The sequence below is a fragment of the Scyliorhinus torazame genome, chromosome 2 (assembly GCF_047496885.1).
Source record: "Scyliorhinus torazame isolate Kashiwa2021f chromosome 2, sScyTor2.1, whole genome shotgun sequence".
In the NCBI taxonomy this organism is placed as follows: Eukaryota; Metazoa; Chordata; class Chondrichthyes; order Carcharhiniformes; family Scyliorhinidae; genus Scyliorhinus; species Scyliorhinus torazame.
Window position 1 is genome coordinate 251,790,513 of NC_092708.1, and position 18,731 is coordinate 251,809,243.

At 44.8% G+C, this 18,731-nt stretch overlaps 1 protein-coding gene across 3 annotated transcripts in view; it reads left to right on the forward strand.

The window, feature by feature from the left end:
* Positions 1-18,731, forward strand: part of bub1bb (BUB1 mitotic checkpoint serine/threonine kinase Bb) — a 154,773-nt gene that overhangs the window by 30,156 nt on the left and 105,886 nt on the right. For all 3 annotated transcript variants that reach the window (XM_072486144.1, XM_072486146.1, XM_072486145.1), the window contains 4 exons: positions 1,863-2,007; positions 3,902-4,098; positions 10,036-10,208; positions 10,639-10,838. In XM_072486144.1, the coding sequence (XP_072342245.1) occupies positions 1,863-2,007; positions 3,902-4,098; positions 10,036-10,208; positions 10,639-10,838 (715 nt within the window). The remainder of the gene's footprint in view (positions 1-1,862; positions 2,008-3,901; positions 4,099-10,035; positions 10,209-10,638; positions 10,839-18,731) is intronic.

The window sequence follows — 18,731 nt, forward strand, 5'->3', positions numbered from 1 at the left end:
GCTGTATTTGGACATGGACTGCTTCATTATCTGGTGCTATACATTGTGCAGTCAACCTCAAACATCCCCTCTCCTGACCATATGATGGAAGGGAGGCCATTGATGAAGCAGCTGAAGATGGTTGGGCTTAGGACACTACCCTGAGGAACTCCTGCAGTGATGTTCTGGAGTCAAGATAATTGACCTCCAACCACCATAACCATCTTCTTTTGTGCCAGGTATGACACCAACCAGCGGAGAGTTTTCCCCCGATTCTTCAATTTAGCTAGGACTCTTTGATGCCATATTCGGTCAAGTACAGCCTTGTCAAGAGCAGTCACTCTCATCTCAGTTCTGGCATTAAGCTCTTTTGTCCATGCTTGAACCAAGGCTGTAATGAGGTCAGATGCTGAGTGACCTTGACGGAACCCAAACTGAGCATCCGGGAGCAGGTTATTGCTGAGTTATTGCTTGATAGAACCGTTGATGACTCCTTCCATCACTTTGCTTATGATGGAGAGTAGACTGATGGGGCGGTAATTGGCTGGGTTGGATTTGTCCTGTTTTTTGTACAGGACACAACCAGGCAATTTTCCACATTGCCGGGTAGATGCCAGAGTGTAGCTGTACTGGAACAGCTTGGCTAGGGGTGCGGCAAGTTCTGGAGCACAAGTCTTCAGTGCTATTGCTGGGATATTGTCAGGGCCCATGGCCTTTGCAGTATCCAGTGCCTTCAGCGTTTCTTGATATCACGTGGAATAAATTGTATTGGCCAAGACTGACATCTGTGATGCTGGGGACCTGTGGCGGTGTCCAAGTTGGATCATCCACTCGACACTTCTGCCTGAAGATTGTTGCGAATGCCTCAGCCTTGTCTTATGCACACCATTGTGGATGGGGATATTTGTGGAGCCTCCTCCTCCAGTGAATTGTTTAATTGTCCACCATTCACAGCTGGATGTGGCAGGATGACAGAGTTTAGACCTGATGCGTTTGTTGTGGAATCGCTTTGCTCTGTCCATTACTTGTTGCTTATGCTGTTTGGCACACAGGTAGCCCGTGTTATAGTGTCACCAGGTCGACACCTCACTTTTCGGTATGCCTGATGTTGCTCCTGGCATGTTCTCCTGCACTCTTTATTGAACCAGGATTGATCCCCTGGCTTGGTGGTAATGGTATAGTGGGGGATATGCCAGAGCATGAGGTTGCAGATTGTGGTTGTGCACAATTCTTCTGTTGTTGATGGCCCAGTGTGTAATGGATGCCCAGCCTTGTTGCTAGATCTGTTCGAAGTCTATTCATTTAGCACGGTGGTAGTGCACACAACACGATGGAAGACATCCTCAATGTGAAGATGGGACTTTGTCTTCACGGGGACTATGCGATCGTCACTTCTACCGATACTGTCGTGGACAGATGCATCTGCAGCAGGCAGATTGGTGAGGATGAGGTCAAGTATGTTTTTCCCTCTTGCAGATTCCCTCACCACCTGCTGCAGTCCCAGTCTAGCAGCTATGTCCTTTAGGACCCGGCCAGCTCGGTCTGTGGTGGTACTACCGAGCCACTCTTGGTGATGGACATTGAAGTCCCCCACCCAGAGCGCATTCTGCACCCTTGCCACCCTTAGTGTCTCCTCAATATGGAGTACTGATTCATCAGCTGATAGTGGCCGGAACGTGGTAATTAGCAGGAAGTTTCCTTGCCCATGTATGATTCGGTTATTCGTTATTATATAGTACAAAGACATTTTGTATAGCATTGTGTAAATTTGTGATCCACAACCTATTGCAACTAGCTGAGTTGGCTGTTCGAGTGTTGACAGCATAAAGCTATGTGTCTATTACATTAACAAAATACTATTGGCTTTTTTTTGTTTTGAACAGATACATCAAATGGACAGAACAGATGTTTCCACATGGTGGAACAGATAGTAATCACTCCGCTCTATTGGAGAGGGATTTGAAACTTTTCCTAAAGGATGAGAGATATTACAGTGACCTGCGGTACCTTGGTCATTGGTTAAAATTTGTAAGTGTGCTTTGTTCAATAAATGGTAGATACTCATTACAGTCCTGTGCTTTTTGAATCTCTGGCCCATTTTAATCCAATAATCAAATTAATTGATTCAATTAGACTTTGAGTTTGCTTTTTCGATAAATCTTTTAATTTTCTCTCATTTCCTCACCTCATGATGGCAGTGACTTGTGCTGAATTATGAATGAATACCAGCAATCTTCCAGTGTTTGTTAAATTACTTTCTTCACTTATGAACATACATAATAAATAGCCTTCAGCTATTTTTCCTTGAAGATTAATCAGAATTTCACTACTCATCAATTTGAGGAATGCGAATCCTGGCACTTATTTACTTCCTCAAGCCATTGTAGAATCTTGCCTTACGCCACTATGATATCTTTCCTAAAGTTAATTATGCCCTTGGTGCAATATCCTTAATACATCAAATCCTCCAAAAAATATTTTTTTTAAAAAGGACTGGTCATATAGTCAAATATCATGGACAAAATGTTGAAATGGAGCGAATGATCATAACTAAGAATCGTTTGCTTCATGTAAGACGTTGGGGTTGCAGATGCTGGTGACAGCTCCATTCCCATTCTCCCCAGGGAAATACTTGGGCAATCTGGTGGTGGTAACGACTCTGAAGATTTGGAGGCAATTTTGGCAGCATTTTAAGTTAGGGACGGTGTCAAAAATGGTGCTGATCTGTGCAAATCACCTGTTTGAACTGGCTAGATTAGATGCTAGGTTCCGGGGCTAGAAGGACAGGGGATGGTAGGATTAGAAATGAGGGATTTGTTTCTGGAAAGGTGAGTCAGATGTTTAGAGGAGGGAATTGAGAAGTATGGGATCCCACGGATCAAAACTTTCCGGTATATGAGAGAAATATGGGATCCCACGGATCAAAACCTTCCGGTATATGCAGGTGTGGGATTTTGCAAGGAAGATCTTTAAGCGTTCCCGGTGATGCCGCCCTCTTCGCTGTTAGACAGAGTGCTGCCAGCAGGTGTGGAGGAGCGGGTTACCTCAGGGATTTACGGGAGCATTCTGGAGGAAGATATGGTTAGGGCTATGTGGGAGGAGGAGTTGGGAATGGCACTGGAGGTGGGGGTGGGGGTGTGGTGTGAAGTGTTGCGCACGACTTGAGAGATGAGGATTGAGTAAATTAAAGGCATAGGGCACATTTAACGAAGTTGAGGATGAGCCAGTTGTTTGAGGGAGTGGAGGACAAGTGTGAACGGTGTGCAACGGGCCCGGCCAATCATGCTCACATGTTCTGGTCTTGCCCGGAGCTGGGGAGGTTTTGGGGCTCGTTCTTCAGCATCATGTCGGCAATCTTGTGAACGGATTTAGAGCCCAGTCCCCAAGGGGCCATATTTGGGGTGTCGGAGCTGCAGACTAGTCCAGGGATGGATGTTTTCGCCTTCGCCTCACTGGTCGCACGCAGGCGGGTGCTGTTGGGATGGAGGTCAGCTTCTCTGCCTTAATGGAATTCCTACACCTTGATAAAGTTGAGTTCACCTTGAGAGGGGCGACTGAGGGGTTCATTAAAAGATGGCACCCGTTTTGGGGGGGGCGTTTGGTACAGGGGGTGTTGTGGGTGTTTCCTTTTCTACTAATTTAGTTCTGTTTGGGTGTGTTTTATTGATGTATAAAATGTTAAAAAATTAATAAATATATTGCAAAAACGAAAGAATTGTTTGCAATCCTGATAACCTCACTTTACAATGGTTTAATTGGTTGGAGTACTTATTTGTTGCCATGCAGGTGATTGTTGCAAGAAGCACTGCATTGCCTAGCCAAAACAGTTGGTTCAGCTATTAATTCACTGCAAGAGAGTTGGTCTTCTATTCCAAGACTGCTAATTTCCCTGGTACTTACAAACAATACTAATCCCTTACAGGCTGACTACTGTGCTGACCCACTTGAAATCTTTGACTTCTTAAAGAGCAAGGGAATTGGTGTGACGCATGCTGCTCTCTACATTGCCTGGGCTGAACGGTATGAGCTCCTAGGGAGTAATAGAAAGGCAGAAGCTGTCTTGCAAGAAGGGATTCAGCTCCAGGCTGAACCACTTGAAAAACTGCAGCACCATCTGAGGTAACTATCCTATGTCTATGCAGGCTCAAGACCGTTATTTTTGATCATCGTTTGGGCAGATTTGCTGGTTACAAGATTGAATGGACAAGATTAACCTGTTTACAAACTTGTACATTTCCAGTTTATATGGTGTAGAACTTTTCCAGTTTATATGGTGGGGAGAAGTGGACAATGCATGCCCCTATCCAATGCTTGAGCGTTAATTGTGGCTCGTTTGCTAACACACCTCTTTCCGAGTCGGATGCTTGGGTTCGAGTCCCACTTCTTAGACTTGAACACACAATCTAGGTTTTGATTGCAGTAAAAACTGAGGGAGTGCTGCACTGGAGATGTTCTCTTTTGGGTAAAATTATACCAAGCCTTGTTCCTCAATATAAAAATCCCATGGTAATATTTCAAAGAAGAGTAGGGATGTTTACCCAGTGTCAATATTTGACCGTACTGCCATCACCAAAACATTATCTGTCAATTTATTTCATTACTGTTTATGGAACCTTGCTTATACAGATTGGCTGCTGCATTTCACAACAATGATTGCACATCAAAAATAAAGTTTGTATATTTTACCTGCAGCACACATTTTGCAACATACATAGTCCTCTGTCATATAATAAAATACAGGGGATGCACAACAGGGCAGGAAGCATCTGTGAGGAGAGAAACAGTTAATATTTCATCAGAACTGGGAATATATTTAAAGATGTAATCCGTTTTAAACTAGTAAGAGGGAAGGGTTGAGGAAAAAAGCAAAAGTAGTTCTGTGATGGGGTGGAAAGCAGGAGAGATTAAATGATAACGGTTGATGTTGCAAGGCCAAATGAAGTGGTAATGGGGCAAGTAAAGAAACAAAAAGCATGTCTAAAGGAGGGGCTAATGGCAGAACCATGACCAGCTACTTATAAGTGAAAAGAGAAAAAGGAAACAAAATGAGGACATGTTATGATCTGCAATTATTGTACTTGGTCTTGCATAGTAGAAAGGACTGCAAAGTGTTTCGTCAAAAGATGCAGTTTCTTTTCCAATTGAGCTTGATGTAATCTCAGGAAACAGTGCAGGAGATAAAAGAAAGAGAGGTCCGAGTGGAAGAAAGATGGAATTAAAATGAGGTGACCAGAAGTTCAGGATCCCACTGAAGGTGTGTGAAATGGTCACCCAATCATTTTAATTTAGTTTCCCCAATATGAAGCACACTGCACCATCAGCAGTGAATACAATATTCAAAATTAAAAGTACAAGAAAATCACTATTTCACTTGTGTTTGGGGTCTTGAAGCAAAGTAAAAGATCAAGGGCGGGATTCTCCGTTTCTGAGAAGTGTTGACGCCAATGCAGACTCCGTGGACTTTTACGACAGAAATACCGGCGCTGCATCTGGACCAATTCCGCTACCGTTGGGCTAGCACTGGTGCCGTTTGGAAGACAATTGATTCCAATGAAAAATGGTGCGGGATTCGTCGGGTCCGTGATTGATACTCAGGAGGCTGACAAGCTGCAGCTGTACATACATATTACAATCCCCACACACACTCACCCAGCCAACAAGATGGCATTGGCTGCGCTGGAGGTGTCCATACAGCTGATGGGTTGGCTGGGGCCAGAGGGCACCAAGGGAGGTGTGCCCTGGCGGGAGACCTATAGGACCCATGGCACTAGGTTCAAAGTGGGCTGTTAGCAGTGGGCGCAGCTACATGGCTGTCTTGCCAGCTGCGGCAATGGTATCCATCCACCCCGACCCCACAGCGTACCTCCTGGCCACCCCCCACTATTCCCCCTGGCCCTGTCAAAAGCCCCCAGTCAGCAAACTATGGCGATGTTGGACACTTTTTTCCGTATCCCCTCTCGCCCTCAGCAGCCACAACGCCGGTTTCACGATTTATAAAAGCACAAGTGAACCATGCTATCGGGAACTTGGCCAATCGGAGGCGTCGAATCACAGAGGCCCTGGAGAATACCAGGTTGGGCCCGCTAATATGCAAACGGTGTCTACTGTACGTGCGTTCCGGAACACATTGACGCCACTGTTGAGGTGACGGAGCATTGCGATTTGCTGTCAAATCGCCGCCTACCACAATTTCAGTGATTCGCCACCCAATTTCCTTTCCCGATTTCGACGTCGGCCAACGGAGAATCGCAGATTCTGCAAGATGGGAAGGTGCCGTGGGGGGTGGAGAGGGTATTGGGGGTGGTTGAGGAGTGCACCAAAGTGTGGCAGAAGTGCCCTTAGAAGGAGGGGGGTGGTGGGGGTTTGCGCAGCATTTTTAATCATCTAGTGAGAAATTGCACTCAATGAGGCGACACCCGAAATGTTGTTCATTTCCTGAGATCATGCAATTAATTTTTTAAACAATCATGTCGTGTGTGTGTGTCTAAGTGAGTGTGTAAGTAATTCTGGAAGCACCAACTCTTGTCATATGCATGTTGCCACTGAATCGAATGTTTATTTGACTAGGGACTTTTTATATTTATAAATTAGTTTGTAAACACAAATGTTGTTTCAAGAATATTGATACATTAATATATCTTGGCATGGTTTTGCCTATTCTGGGTTCAATGTGGTTTGTAAGACAATTGATTGTTAGTTCCGAAGTTCACATTATTCAACTATTAAGAACCTCCTTGCGAATAACGTGATTCGATCAAACTTATCAAGTGCAGAATTTGCCTTTTTTTCCCTGAAGTTATAAGGTTGATGTTGTGCCTAAAGGACAGGATGAGCAAGATACTGAAGTTTGTTTAGTAGATGGCTTGGCATTGGATTCTCAGTTCAATAAACGTGATTCCCTGCTGCGCTGAGGACCGGGGTTCGAATCCCGCACTGAGTCACTGTCCGTTTGGAGTTTGCACATTCTCCCATGTCTGCGTGGGTTTCACCCCCACAACCTAAAGATGTGCTGGTTAGGTGGATTGGCCATGCTAAATTGCCCCTTAATTGGAAAAGAAAAATAATTGGCTACTCTAAATTTAAAAAACCCAAGTGCGTTTCCCAGTTTTGCAAGCCTTTAATTCGGACTTCATTTGAATTACATAGAACATAGAACAATACAGCGCAGTACAGGCCCTTCGGCCCACGATGTTGCACCGAAACAAAAGCCATCTAACCTACACTATGCCATTATCATCCATATGTTTATCCAATAAACTTTTAAATGCCCTCAATGTTGGCGAGTTCACTACTGTAGCAGGTAGGGCATTCCACGGCCTCTCTACTCTTTGCGTAAAGAACCTACCTCTGACCTCTGTCCTATATCTATTACCCCTCAGTTTAAAGTTATGTCCCCTCGTGCCAGCCATATCCATCCGCGGGAGAAGGCTCTCACTGTCCACCCTATCCAACCCCCTGATCATTTTGTATGCCTCTATTAAGTCTCCTCTTAACCTTCTTCTCTCCAACGAAAACAACCTCAAGTCCGTCAGCCTTTCCTCATAAGATTTTCCCTCCATACCAGGCAACATCCTGGTAAATCTCCTCTGCACCCGCTCCAAAGCCTCCACGTCCTTCCTATAATGCGGTGACCAGAACTGTACGCAATACTCCAAATGCGGCCGGACCAGAGTTCTGTACAGCTGCAACATGACCTCCCGACTCCGGAACTCAATCCCTCTACCAATAAAGGCCAACACTCCATAGGCCTTCTTCACAACCCTATCAACCTGGGTGGCAACTTTCAGGGATCTATGTACATGGACACCTAGATCCCTCTGCTCATCCACACTTTCAAGAACTTTACCATTAGCCAAATATTCCGCATTCCTGTTATTCCTTCCAAAGTGAATCACCTCACACTTCTCTACATTAAACTCCATTTGCCACCTCTCAGCCCAGCTCTGCAGCTTATCTATATCCCTCTGTAACCTGCTACATCCTTCCACACTATCGACAACACCACCGACTTTAGTATCGTCTGCAAATTTACTCACCCACCCTTCTGCGCCTTCCTCTAGGTCATTGATAAAAATGACAAACAGCAACGGCCCCAGAACAGATCCTTGTGGTACTCCACTTGTGACTGTACTCCATTCTGAACATTTCCCATCAACCACCACCCTCTGTCTTCTTTCAGCTAGCCAATTTCTGATCCACATCTCTAAATCACCCTCAATCCCCAGCCTCCGTATTTTTTGCAATAGCCTACCGTGGGGAACCTTATCAAACGCTTTGCTGAAATCCATATACACCACATCAACTGCTCTACCCTCGTCTACCTGTTCAGTCACCTTCTCAAAGAACTCAATAAGGTTTGTGAGGCATGACCTACCCTTCACAAAGCCATGCTGACTATCCCTGATCATATTATTCCTATCTAGATGATTATAAATCTTGTCCCTTATAATCCCCTCCAAGACTTTACCCACTACAGACGTGAGGCTCACCGGTCTATAGTTGCCGGGGTTGTCTCTGCTCCCCTTTTTGAACAAAGGGACCACATTTGCTGTCCTCCAGTCCTCTGGCACTATTCCTGTAGCCAATGATGACATAAAAATCAAAGCCAAAGGTCCAGCAATCTCTTCCCTGGCCTCCCATAGAATCCTAGGATAAATCCCATCAGGTCCCGGGGACTTATCTATTTTCAGCCTGTCCAGAATTGCCAACACCTCTTCCCTACGTACCTCAATGCCATCTATTCTATTAGCCTGGGGCTCAGCATTCTCCTCCACAAAATCTCTTCCCTCTGCCACCTTGCATTATATAGTACACATGCCTTTGTTCTGCATATCTGCTGTGATGCCTTGCCTGGATGTCAGTTTTGTTGCTGATATGAAGTTGTACATGGGAATGATCTGTTGTGGTATAACAATAGCTGGTTGAGTGAATTTTTGTTTAAGACGAAGCTACTGTTTTCCGTATGTCCATTGGTTTGACTTTTAATCTTGGAATTTTGAGCGTGAAAGTTTTGAAATGTGGAGGTGAAGACCAGACTTTATTGCCACATTGAAGTTTAGTCTGTGTAATATTTTTGTGTAATATAAAGCTCTCCTGGGTACATTGGCCATTGTGGGCTAAACTGGGAGGGTAGTAATTGAATCAATGCACTATCTACCCGGGTTGAAATGTTAAGTGTGGTCATGGAGTTGTCTGCTGTGACATACCTTTGCTTAAACGGACTGCCAAGAGTAGCTGTCCTAGCCACTTAGTTTGGGTACTATATGCTGTCTTGAATTGGTGCTTTTAGGAGAAAATAGGGTGGCACGGGAGCACAGTGGTTAGCACTGTCGCTTCACAGTGCCAGGAACCTGGGTTCGATTCCCGGCTTGGGTCACTGTCTGCGTAATCTGCAAGTTCTCCCCGTGTCTGCGTGGATTTCCTCCGGCTGCTCCGATTTCTTCCCACAAGTCCCGAAAGACGTGCTTGTTAGGTGAATTGGACGTTCTGAATTCTCCCTCTGTGTACCTGAACAGGTGCCGGAGTGTGGTGAATAGGGGATTTTCACAGTAACTTAATTGCAGTGTCAATGTAAACCTACTTGTGACACTAATAAAGTTTATTATTATGGGGAGATTTTGCATGTTGTTTGAAGCTCAATAATCCATTTTTAGACACTGTTATTCTGGCCTACTCAAATGAGGTAATTAGATTTGTTCGAGGTCACCCTTTGGATAAGCAATCTGGACCTGTCCCGAAACGCTGCTTTATAGAATCACTTCCTGATGCTGCTTTTTTTTCCCTTTGGATAGCCAACAGTTGTCAACCTGGAAACAGCAGTAAATGGTTTTAATTGACCATGGTAGCCAATTCAGACCAATTCCCTATGTGATGACTGTTTCTGTTTGGCTAGTTTCCATGTTCCAGACACTGGACTGCCCACGAGCAATAGAGTAACACCAAGGAGTGACACCTAGTACATGTTTAACAATCTCCATGACTGCACTTAAAGGAAGACATCTTGCTGGTGTGTTGATAAACCTCATTGTTCTAATTGGGTGTTTTTGTTTTTCTCAGGCACTTTCAATCCCGAGTATTTAAGCAGGTTGTGGCCTCCATAGCTGAAGGAACAAATGAAGACTTTGTTCCTGAACCGGTTCAGCAGCAAAGAACTACTCTTGGAGATCTGAAACGTCGTGGGCAAAAGAAAGCCATGGCACCAGTCAACAGGGTTGGCAGTGCAATAAGATGTAAGATTGTTTCTGTCACTGACCCATCTCCTCCTCCTCTTCCTTCCTCTTCCATTCTTCCCTATGGTGAAAAAAGAAATGCAGGGGTCAAAGCTGAAGAGTCTGGTGGCAACATAATTGGTTTGTCATTCCTGATACCATTCTAACAAATATCTAACCTCATCCATGACCTTGACATCCTTCCTAAAGTGTAGTGTCCAGCTGAGCTAAAATTCAACTTGAGAGGTTTGGCATAACTTTCAGTCACTCAGCCACTCCTCCAATTTCCCACCCGTCAGACCTACTGCTTGGTTTAATTTGAGTGCTGGACAAACTATTTCTTGTTGCGCTCGAGTTTACTGATAAAATGAATTCCGAGAAGATGAGTGATTTATGGAGGGAGTTTGTTCTGGTGCATGGATAAACTTTAACCTTTTTTTCCTGGTTTTAGCACAAAATCAAGGACTCAGCCATAATGTGGCTCCTGCTCAAGAACAGTGTGGCTCCTTTCAAGTGTTCAATGAAAATCGATTGCAGACCCAGCCTGCAGACCAACCAAGATCATTAGAGAGGCAGTGGACTACACTTCCTTCAACATCTGCTAAAGAGAATGAAATTGCACCAGGACCCTGGAATGCCTCCGGAATACTGGTCAGTGGAGTGGGAATTTTGAAGTGGTAGGATGGAATTTTACCATTCCAAGGTGTGTGTGCACGTGCGTGCGCAATAGCTGGTGATATGGCAGAGCATCGTGTCCATTGACTACCGTTCACTAGGTGTTTTGGGGACCTGCCTACCCTTGGCCTTCCTCTGCCCTCCTGTTGTGGCTGGAATTTTACCAACAGCAGGTGCTCGTGCCATGTGGCACTTGGCAACCTTGTTTGCAAAGAAGGGGCACCTCTTGTTAGCTTGTTAACTTAACTTGTTACCTAGCTCCAGTGACCATTGCCTTTGGGAACTGAATACAATCCCAGACATGGCCACTGTTCGTGGTGATACTCTGGGTCTAGAGACCTGCTGGCCACTTGGCCATGCAATTGTGGGCTTGCTCTGGCTGCTGAGCCTAGGGATGGGGGCAATGCTTTTTGAGTAAGATTCTGGCCAAAGTGTCAGCTGAGCTGGGCTGCGGCATTCTAATCTCCTAGTTCGAAGGTTAAGTTGAAGTCCTACTCCTGGATGTTGAGCGCAAAATATCAATTAGCACGACACTTGAGTACAGATTGCTGTAATGCCTTTTTAGTGAAATGTTAAACTAAAGCCACATTAGTTTGTAAGATTATTGATACATTGAAGAAAAGCATCCAGGGCACTTTAGTGAAGAATATCTGACTTCATGAAGTGTCAGCCATCATTCCTCTCTCAGCCAATCCTATCAAAACAAATTCATCATTCATTTCATTGCCGATTATGGAACCTTGGTTACTCTTTTTGCCAATTATAACGTGTTGCAATTACCAAAATATTTCATTGGAATATCCTAAGATTATAAGGTGTTATGTAAATGGCAAGCAATGGAAAGACTACATCTACAGTTGAATTAATTGGTGAAACTGGAGGGAGGCACATTGAGTGAATAAATATTTTTTAAAAACATTTTATTAGGGTATTTGCAGTTTTTATAATAATAACGATAACAGCAACATAAACATGGTACATAGAACATTTCCATCCCTATCACGTTCTTTGCACCCCCAACAATGAAACAGTAGCCTAACCCCCCCCCCCTCCACCTCTAGTTTTCTGCTTCTGCTGACATTTTAATTTTCTCCGAGAAAGTCGACGAACGGCTGCCACCTCCAGACGAACCCTAACATTAACCCTCTCCGGTCGAACTTTGTTTTCTCAAGACTGAGAAACCCAGCCATATCGCTAACCTAGGTCTCTAATTTTGGGGGCTTTGAGTCCCTCCACATTAACAGAATCCATCTCCGGGCTACCAGGGAGGCAAAGGCCAAAACGTCAGCCTCTTTTGCCCCCTGGACTCCCGGCTCTTCCGACACTCCAAAGACCGCTACCTCTGGACTCGGCGCCACCCGTGTTTTAAGTACTGTGGACATAGTCTTAGTAAAATCCTGCCAAAACCTTCCAAGCCTCGGGCATGCCCAAAACATGTGGACATGATTTGCTGGCCCTCCCTTGCACCTCGCACACCTGTCCTCTACCCCAAAAAACTTGCTCATCTGGGCCACCATCCTGTGTGCCCGGTGGACCACCTTAAATTGTATCCGGCTAACCCTGGTACATGATGAGGATTTGTTAACCCTGCTTAAGGCATCTGCCCACAGACCCGCCTCTATCTCTCCCCCTAGCTCTTCTTCCCACTTGCCCTTTAGTTCCTTGATCTGAGTTTTCTTTGTAAATATTTGATACCTTCCCCTCTGCCACCCATGTTCTGGAAACTACCCTATCCTGTATCCCCCGTGGTGGCAGGAGCGGGAAGGTTGGAACCTGCCTTCTCAGAAAATCCCGTACCTGCAGATATCTAAACCCATTCCCTGCTGGCAGTTCAAATTTCTCCTCCAAAACCAAGCTAGGGAAGCTCCCATCTATAAATAGATCTCCCATCCTCTCAATTCCTACTCTCTGCCTTCTCTGAAACCCCCCCAGCCAGCCTTCCCAGCATAAACCGATGGTTGTAAATCGGGGCCCAGACCGATGCTCCCTCCGCTCTCCTATATTTCCTCCACTGCCCCCAGACTCAGAGCCACCACAACCACCGGTCTTGTGGAGCACCGGGCCGTCGAGAACGGCAGATCTGCCCTTATCAGTGCCCCCAAACTTGTGTTCTTACACGATGCTGCCTCTACTCGCTCCCACACAGACCCCCCCCCCACACAACCCACTTCTTAATCATGGCTATATTAGTCGCCCAGTGGTAGTTACAAACAGTTGGCAGCGCCAACCCATCCTCCCCCCACTACGCTCCAACAACACTTATTTCACTCGCGGGGTTTTACCCGCCCACACACAGCCTGAAATCGCCTTATTCGCCCGTTTTTTTTTTTTTTTTTAAAGCACTCTGGATAAAGATGATAAACAGAAATCTGGGGAGGATCGTCATTTTCACGGTCTGTATCCTCCCTGCCAGTGACAGCGGGAGCATGTCACATCTCCTAACGTCCTCCTTCATTTGTTCTATAAGCTGGGACAAGTTTAACTTGTGCAATGTCTCCCATTCCCGTGCCACATGAATTCCCAGACAGCGAAAGCTCTTTCCTACCATTCTAAACGGCAGCTCTCCCGGTCTGCTCTCCTGCCCCCTCGCCTGGATAGCGAACATCTCGCTTTTCCCCATATTCAATTTATACCCTGAAAACCTGCCAAATTCCCCTACGATCTGCATAATCTCCCCCATCCCTTCTAATGGGTCCGAAATGTTACAGAGAACACTGCATATTCAAAACAACACAAGTGATTTTGACCAAATCGCCACCGCAATGCCCTACCCACAGAGGCCAGTGACCGTAATCCCCTGCTAGCCTTTTGACCTTGATAAAGTTCATAGCTTCATCCCGTGATTCAAAATAAAGTTCCTGGCCCTCAAATGTGACCCAAAGACGCGCTGGATACAACATCCTGAACTTCACCCCCTTCTTGAAGAAGGCCAATTTTGCCCTGTTAAACCTGGCTCGCCTTCTGGCCATTTCCGAGCCCAGGTCCTGATAGGTGCGCAACTCGCACTTCTCCCATACGCAGCTCCGTGCCTGCTTGGCCCACTGCAAAATCTGTTCCTTGTCCAGGAACCGGTGGATTCGCATCACCATCGCCCTCGGTTCATTCGCTCGCGGATTCCTTACAAGAGCTCTATGCGCTCTGTCCACTTCCAAGGGCCGCGTAAATGCCCCATCTCCCATCCAACTTTTCCAACATACTTGCCACATATGCCCTCGCGTCCGAATCCTCACTGCCCTCAGGGATGCCTACAATCCTCAGGTTCTGACTCCAAGTCCTCCAACTTCTCCTGCAACCTTTTCTGTTGGCCCCACCTCAACCTCCAAAGCGGTTAAATGGTCCTCTTGCTCGGACACCTTTTCCTTCACCTTCTGAATCGCCCGTCCGTGGGTTTCTAGACCCTGTTTGACCCGATCAATTGATGCCTTAATCGGGTCCAGCGGATTTTTCTTTAGCTTGGCGAAGCTCTCCTCAAAGAACTTCACTAGCTGTACCGTCGACCACTGTGCCACCGCACCAGGGTCCTGCGACTCCGCCATGCTTTCCTGCGCTGCCGGCTCTGCATGCGTCTTCCTTGCTTGACTATGTCTCCTTACATGGCCACTTCTAGTCCACTGCTCCATACACTGGTGGGGATTTCTCCTCACTGTCTCACTCTCCACCGATTTATCCAGTGAAATTCCGAAAAAAACGGGAGAAAAGGTCCAAAGTTTCATCACAAGCGGGAGCTTCCAAATGTGCGACCTACTCCATGGCCGCCACCGGAAGTCCTCGAGTGAATAAATATTATTTGGTATTTGTGACCCATATCTAGAATTGGTCCACCAATGTCAGCAAAGCAAATAGGTTGTTGCCATGTAGTCAGCAGCAGAAATTTGGAGTGTCCAATTCTTTTTTTTCAATTGAGGGATAATTTAGCGTGGCCAATCCACCTAGCCTGCACATCGTTTTAGATTGCGGGGGTAAGAGCCACGTAGACACTGGGAGAATGTGCACACTCCACACGGACAGTGACCCGGGGCCGGGATCGAACCCAGGTACTCGGTGCCTTGAGGCAGCAGTGCTGACCATTACTCCACCGTGCTGCCCGAGAATCAAAACCAATTAAAGATAGGCTTAAGCTCTCCTCCACCTCCAAGTGCAGTTAGTGACCTCTTAATAATAAGGAAATTGTGGTTAATGGTTAACATTTTATTGAAAACCACTGAGCAAGTGGAATTGATTGATACTTGCTGCATAGTTATTTTTCAAACTTTTCTTTTGGGATATTTGTCAAAATTTTAACATGAAGAGCATCTCTTGAAAAAGAGATCTATAACAATTATCGTTTATATTCAAGACCAGAAAATTCCTTCCAATATTTGGGAAGCTTCACATCGAACCTGCCTTAGTCTCTCCTAACTTGATTTCATTATCTTGCCTGATTTATTGTAATATTTAAAAATTCTAGTTTACATTTACCTTTCAACCATTTTGCCTTATTGAAGTATAATCTTCAGAGGTCAACATTCTGGTAGTTCATTATATTTTGCTTTAATAATTATTATTTTTTCCTCCTTTAATTGTGTTTTTTTTTTTTTCTTCGATTCAATACCATGAATCATTTTTTTTTATAATCGCTTATTGTCACAAGTAGGCTTCAATGAAGTTACTGTGAAAAGCCCCTAGCCGCCACATTCCGGCGCCTGTTCGGGGAGGCCGGTACGGGAATTGAACCCGCGCTGCTGGCATTGTTCTGCATTGCAAACCAGCTATTTAGCCATCTGTGCCAACCAGCCCCTGCTAAATCATGCCTAGCTTCCTTCCATAGCTTTCTGGTATTAATTATACTCTTTCATATGGTTTCTTCCTTCTCCATCTAGTATTTATTACATTTGAGTTTTTTAGTGTTAAAATTAATTTACTATTCAGGAACATTGGAGCAAGAGTTGACCATCCCACCCTTTGAACCTGCTCTCCATTTAACTGGATCATGATCGATCTTCTACCTCACTGCCATCTTCTCGTACTATCCACATTTCCCTTAATGTGATAGGTATCTAAAAATCTATCGACCTCTGTTTTGAACGTAGTCAACGACTCGCCCCCCGAGAGCCTTCTGGGACAGAGAATTTCAAAGATTTACCACCCTCCGACTTTTTAAAAATTTGTTCATGTGATGTGGGCGTTGCTGGATGGGCCAGCATTTATTGCCCATCCCTGAGGGCATTTAAGAGTCAACCATATTGCTGTAGATCTGGAGTCCGGACCAGGTAAGGACGACAGATTTCCTACCCTAAAGGACATAATAAAAATATTGTCACAAGTAGGCTTCAATGAAGTTACTGTAAAAAGCCCCTAGTCGGCACATTCCGGCGCCTGTTTGGGGAGGCCGGTACGGGAATTGAACCAGCGCTGCTGGCATTGTTCTGCATTACAAACCAGCTGTTTAGCCCACTGTGCTAAACCAGTCCCTACATTATGAACCAGGTGGGTTTTTGTGTCAATCGACAATGGTTTCATGGTCACCTTTAGACTTTTTTTAATTCCAGATTTTTATTGAATTCACACTTCACAATCTGCCCTGGTGGGATTTGAACCTGGATCCCCAGAGCATGGCCCTGGGTCTCAAATTACTAGTCCAGCGACAGTACCACTATGCCACTGCCTCCCCAGACTAAAGAAATTCCTCCTAATTTAGATCTTAAATGGCCTGCCTCTTATTCTGAGACCGTGTTCCCTGGTTCTAGACACCCTCTCACCCCAACCAGGAGAAACATCCTTCCTGTATCTGCCTTGTCGAACCCTGTAAGAACCTTGGTACACTTAATGAGATCACCTCTCATTCTTCTAAACTGGAGAATACAGGCCCGGTCTCCTCAATTTTCCCTCGTAGGACAATCCTACTATCCTTGGGATTAGTCTGGTGAAGTTTTGTTGCACACCCTCTCTAGCCAGTATATATCTTTTGGGTACAGAGACAAAACTGCACACAACTACATGTGTGGCCTCACCAAGGTTCTATGCAGCTGCAGCAAGACTTCCTTATTTCTGTACTCGGACTAACCTGCCATTTGCTTTTCTAATTGTTTCTCCTGCATGTTGGCGTTCAGTAATGTATGAGCAATAACACCCAAATCATTTTGGACATGAACATTTCCTAATTTCTCCCCATTTAAGAAATACTCTTGCTTTCCTGTTTTTCCTACCAAAGTAGAAAACGTCACGTTTTTCCACATCTGCCATGTTTGTGTCTAAAATTGAAATGAAATGAAATGAAAATCGCTTATTGTCACAAGTAGGCTTCAATGAAGTTACTGTGAAAAGCCCCTAGTCGCCACATTCCGGCGCCTGTTCGGGGAGGTTGTTATTACGGGAATTGAACCGTGCTGCTGGCTTGCCTTGGTCTGCTTTCAAAGCCAGCGATTTAGCCCTGTGCTAAACAGCCCCTAAATCCTAAGGAATTGTGTCTATTCTGTCTAAATCTCTTTGAAGCTTCTTTGCATCCTCTGTCAAATAGCATTCCAACCATGTTTTGTGTCATCAACGCATTTAGAAACGTTACGTTTGGTCCCCACATCCAAATCATTAATGTAGATTTTGAATAGCTGGAGCCCAAGCACCGATCCTTGCAGTATCCCACTAGTCACAGCCTGCCAACCCGAGAATGATCTCTGCCATTGCCATTCAGTATTTACTGTTCATTAACCAATCCTTAATCCATGCTAGTATATTTCCCCAATCCCATAAGCTCTAATTTTGCTTACTAACCTTCTCAAAATCTAAATTCTCCCTTATCTATTTTGCTGATGTCCTCAAAACAAAATGCCAGCGGGTCTGTTAAATGGGATTTTCCCTTTCATAAATCCATATTGACTGTCTAATCTCCACCATTATTTACTAAATACCTAATTACCACATCTTTTAGAATAGATTCTAGCATTTTTCCTACTAATGTCAGGCTAGCAGGTTTGTAATTCTGTTTTCTCCATTTTTAAACTGGGGCCATATTTGCTACCTTCAATCTGCATGCACTGTTTCAGAATCTATAGAATTTTGAAAGATGATCAACGTAGCCACCTCATTAATAAACACTCCAGGATGTAGATCATCAGGTCCAGAGGATTTATCAATTTTCAGCCCCATTAATTTCTCCTGCAATACATTTTATTGAGGATCTGAAAGAAATCAATCTCACTGCTTGGCACCCTAATATTTCAGAGATGTTTCTCGTCTCTTCCTCGTTTGAAGACTGACACTGTCATTTTCTGTTTCTCTGCCATTTCCTTATTACCCATTATAAATTCTTCATTCTCCGCCTGTAGTGGGTTCACATTTGACTTTACTAACCTTTTCCTTTTTACATACCTATATAATTTTTTACAGGCTGTTTTTATGTTCCCCGCTTGTTGAATTTCATGTTCTATTTTGTTTTCTTAATTAATTTCTTGCTTCTCTTTTGCTGAATTTTAATATACCCCAATCCTCAGGCTTACGACTTTTTTGGCAAATTTTTATGCCTTGCCCTTTCATCTAATCAAATCCTTAACTGCTCTTATTTGCCATGGTTGGATCACTTTTCCGACTGGTATTTTGCACCTATAAAGGAATGTAACTTTGTTTCCATTCCAATTCTTTTCCCACACCTAGTGGTGTCCTAAGGCAGACTTTCATCTGTTTCCTTGGCTAGTTATTCCTGGAACAGATCGCAAGTGCTACTCCGCATTGAGCATGGCTAACCAGACTTCTCTCCCACTCTTATTGCCTGCTGTTGGCCTGTTGGAAGAAATTGCAACTTGACACTGAATCTGTTCGGCCACATTATGGGCGCACCTTCCTTGGTCATCAAGCCCTGGGGTGTGACTCAAACCTGGTTAAGGGGCAGGGATGTTA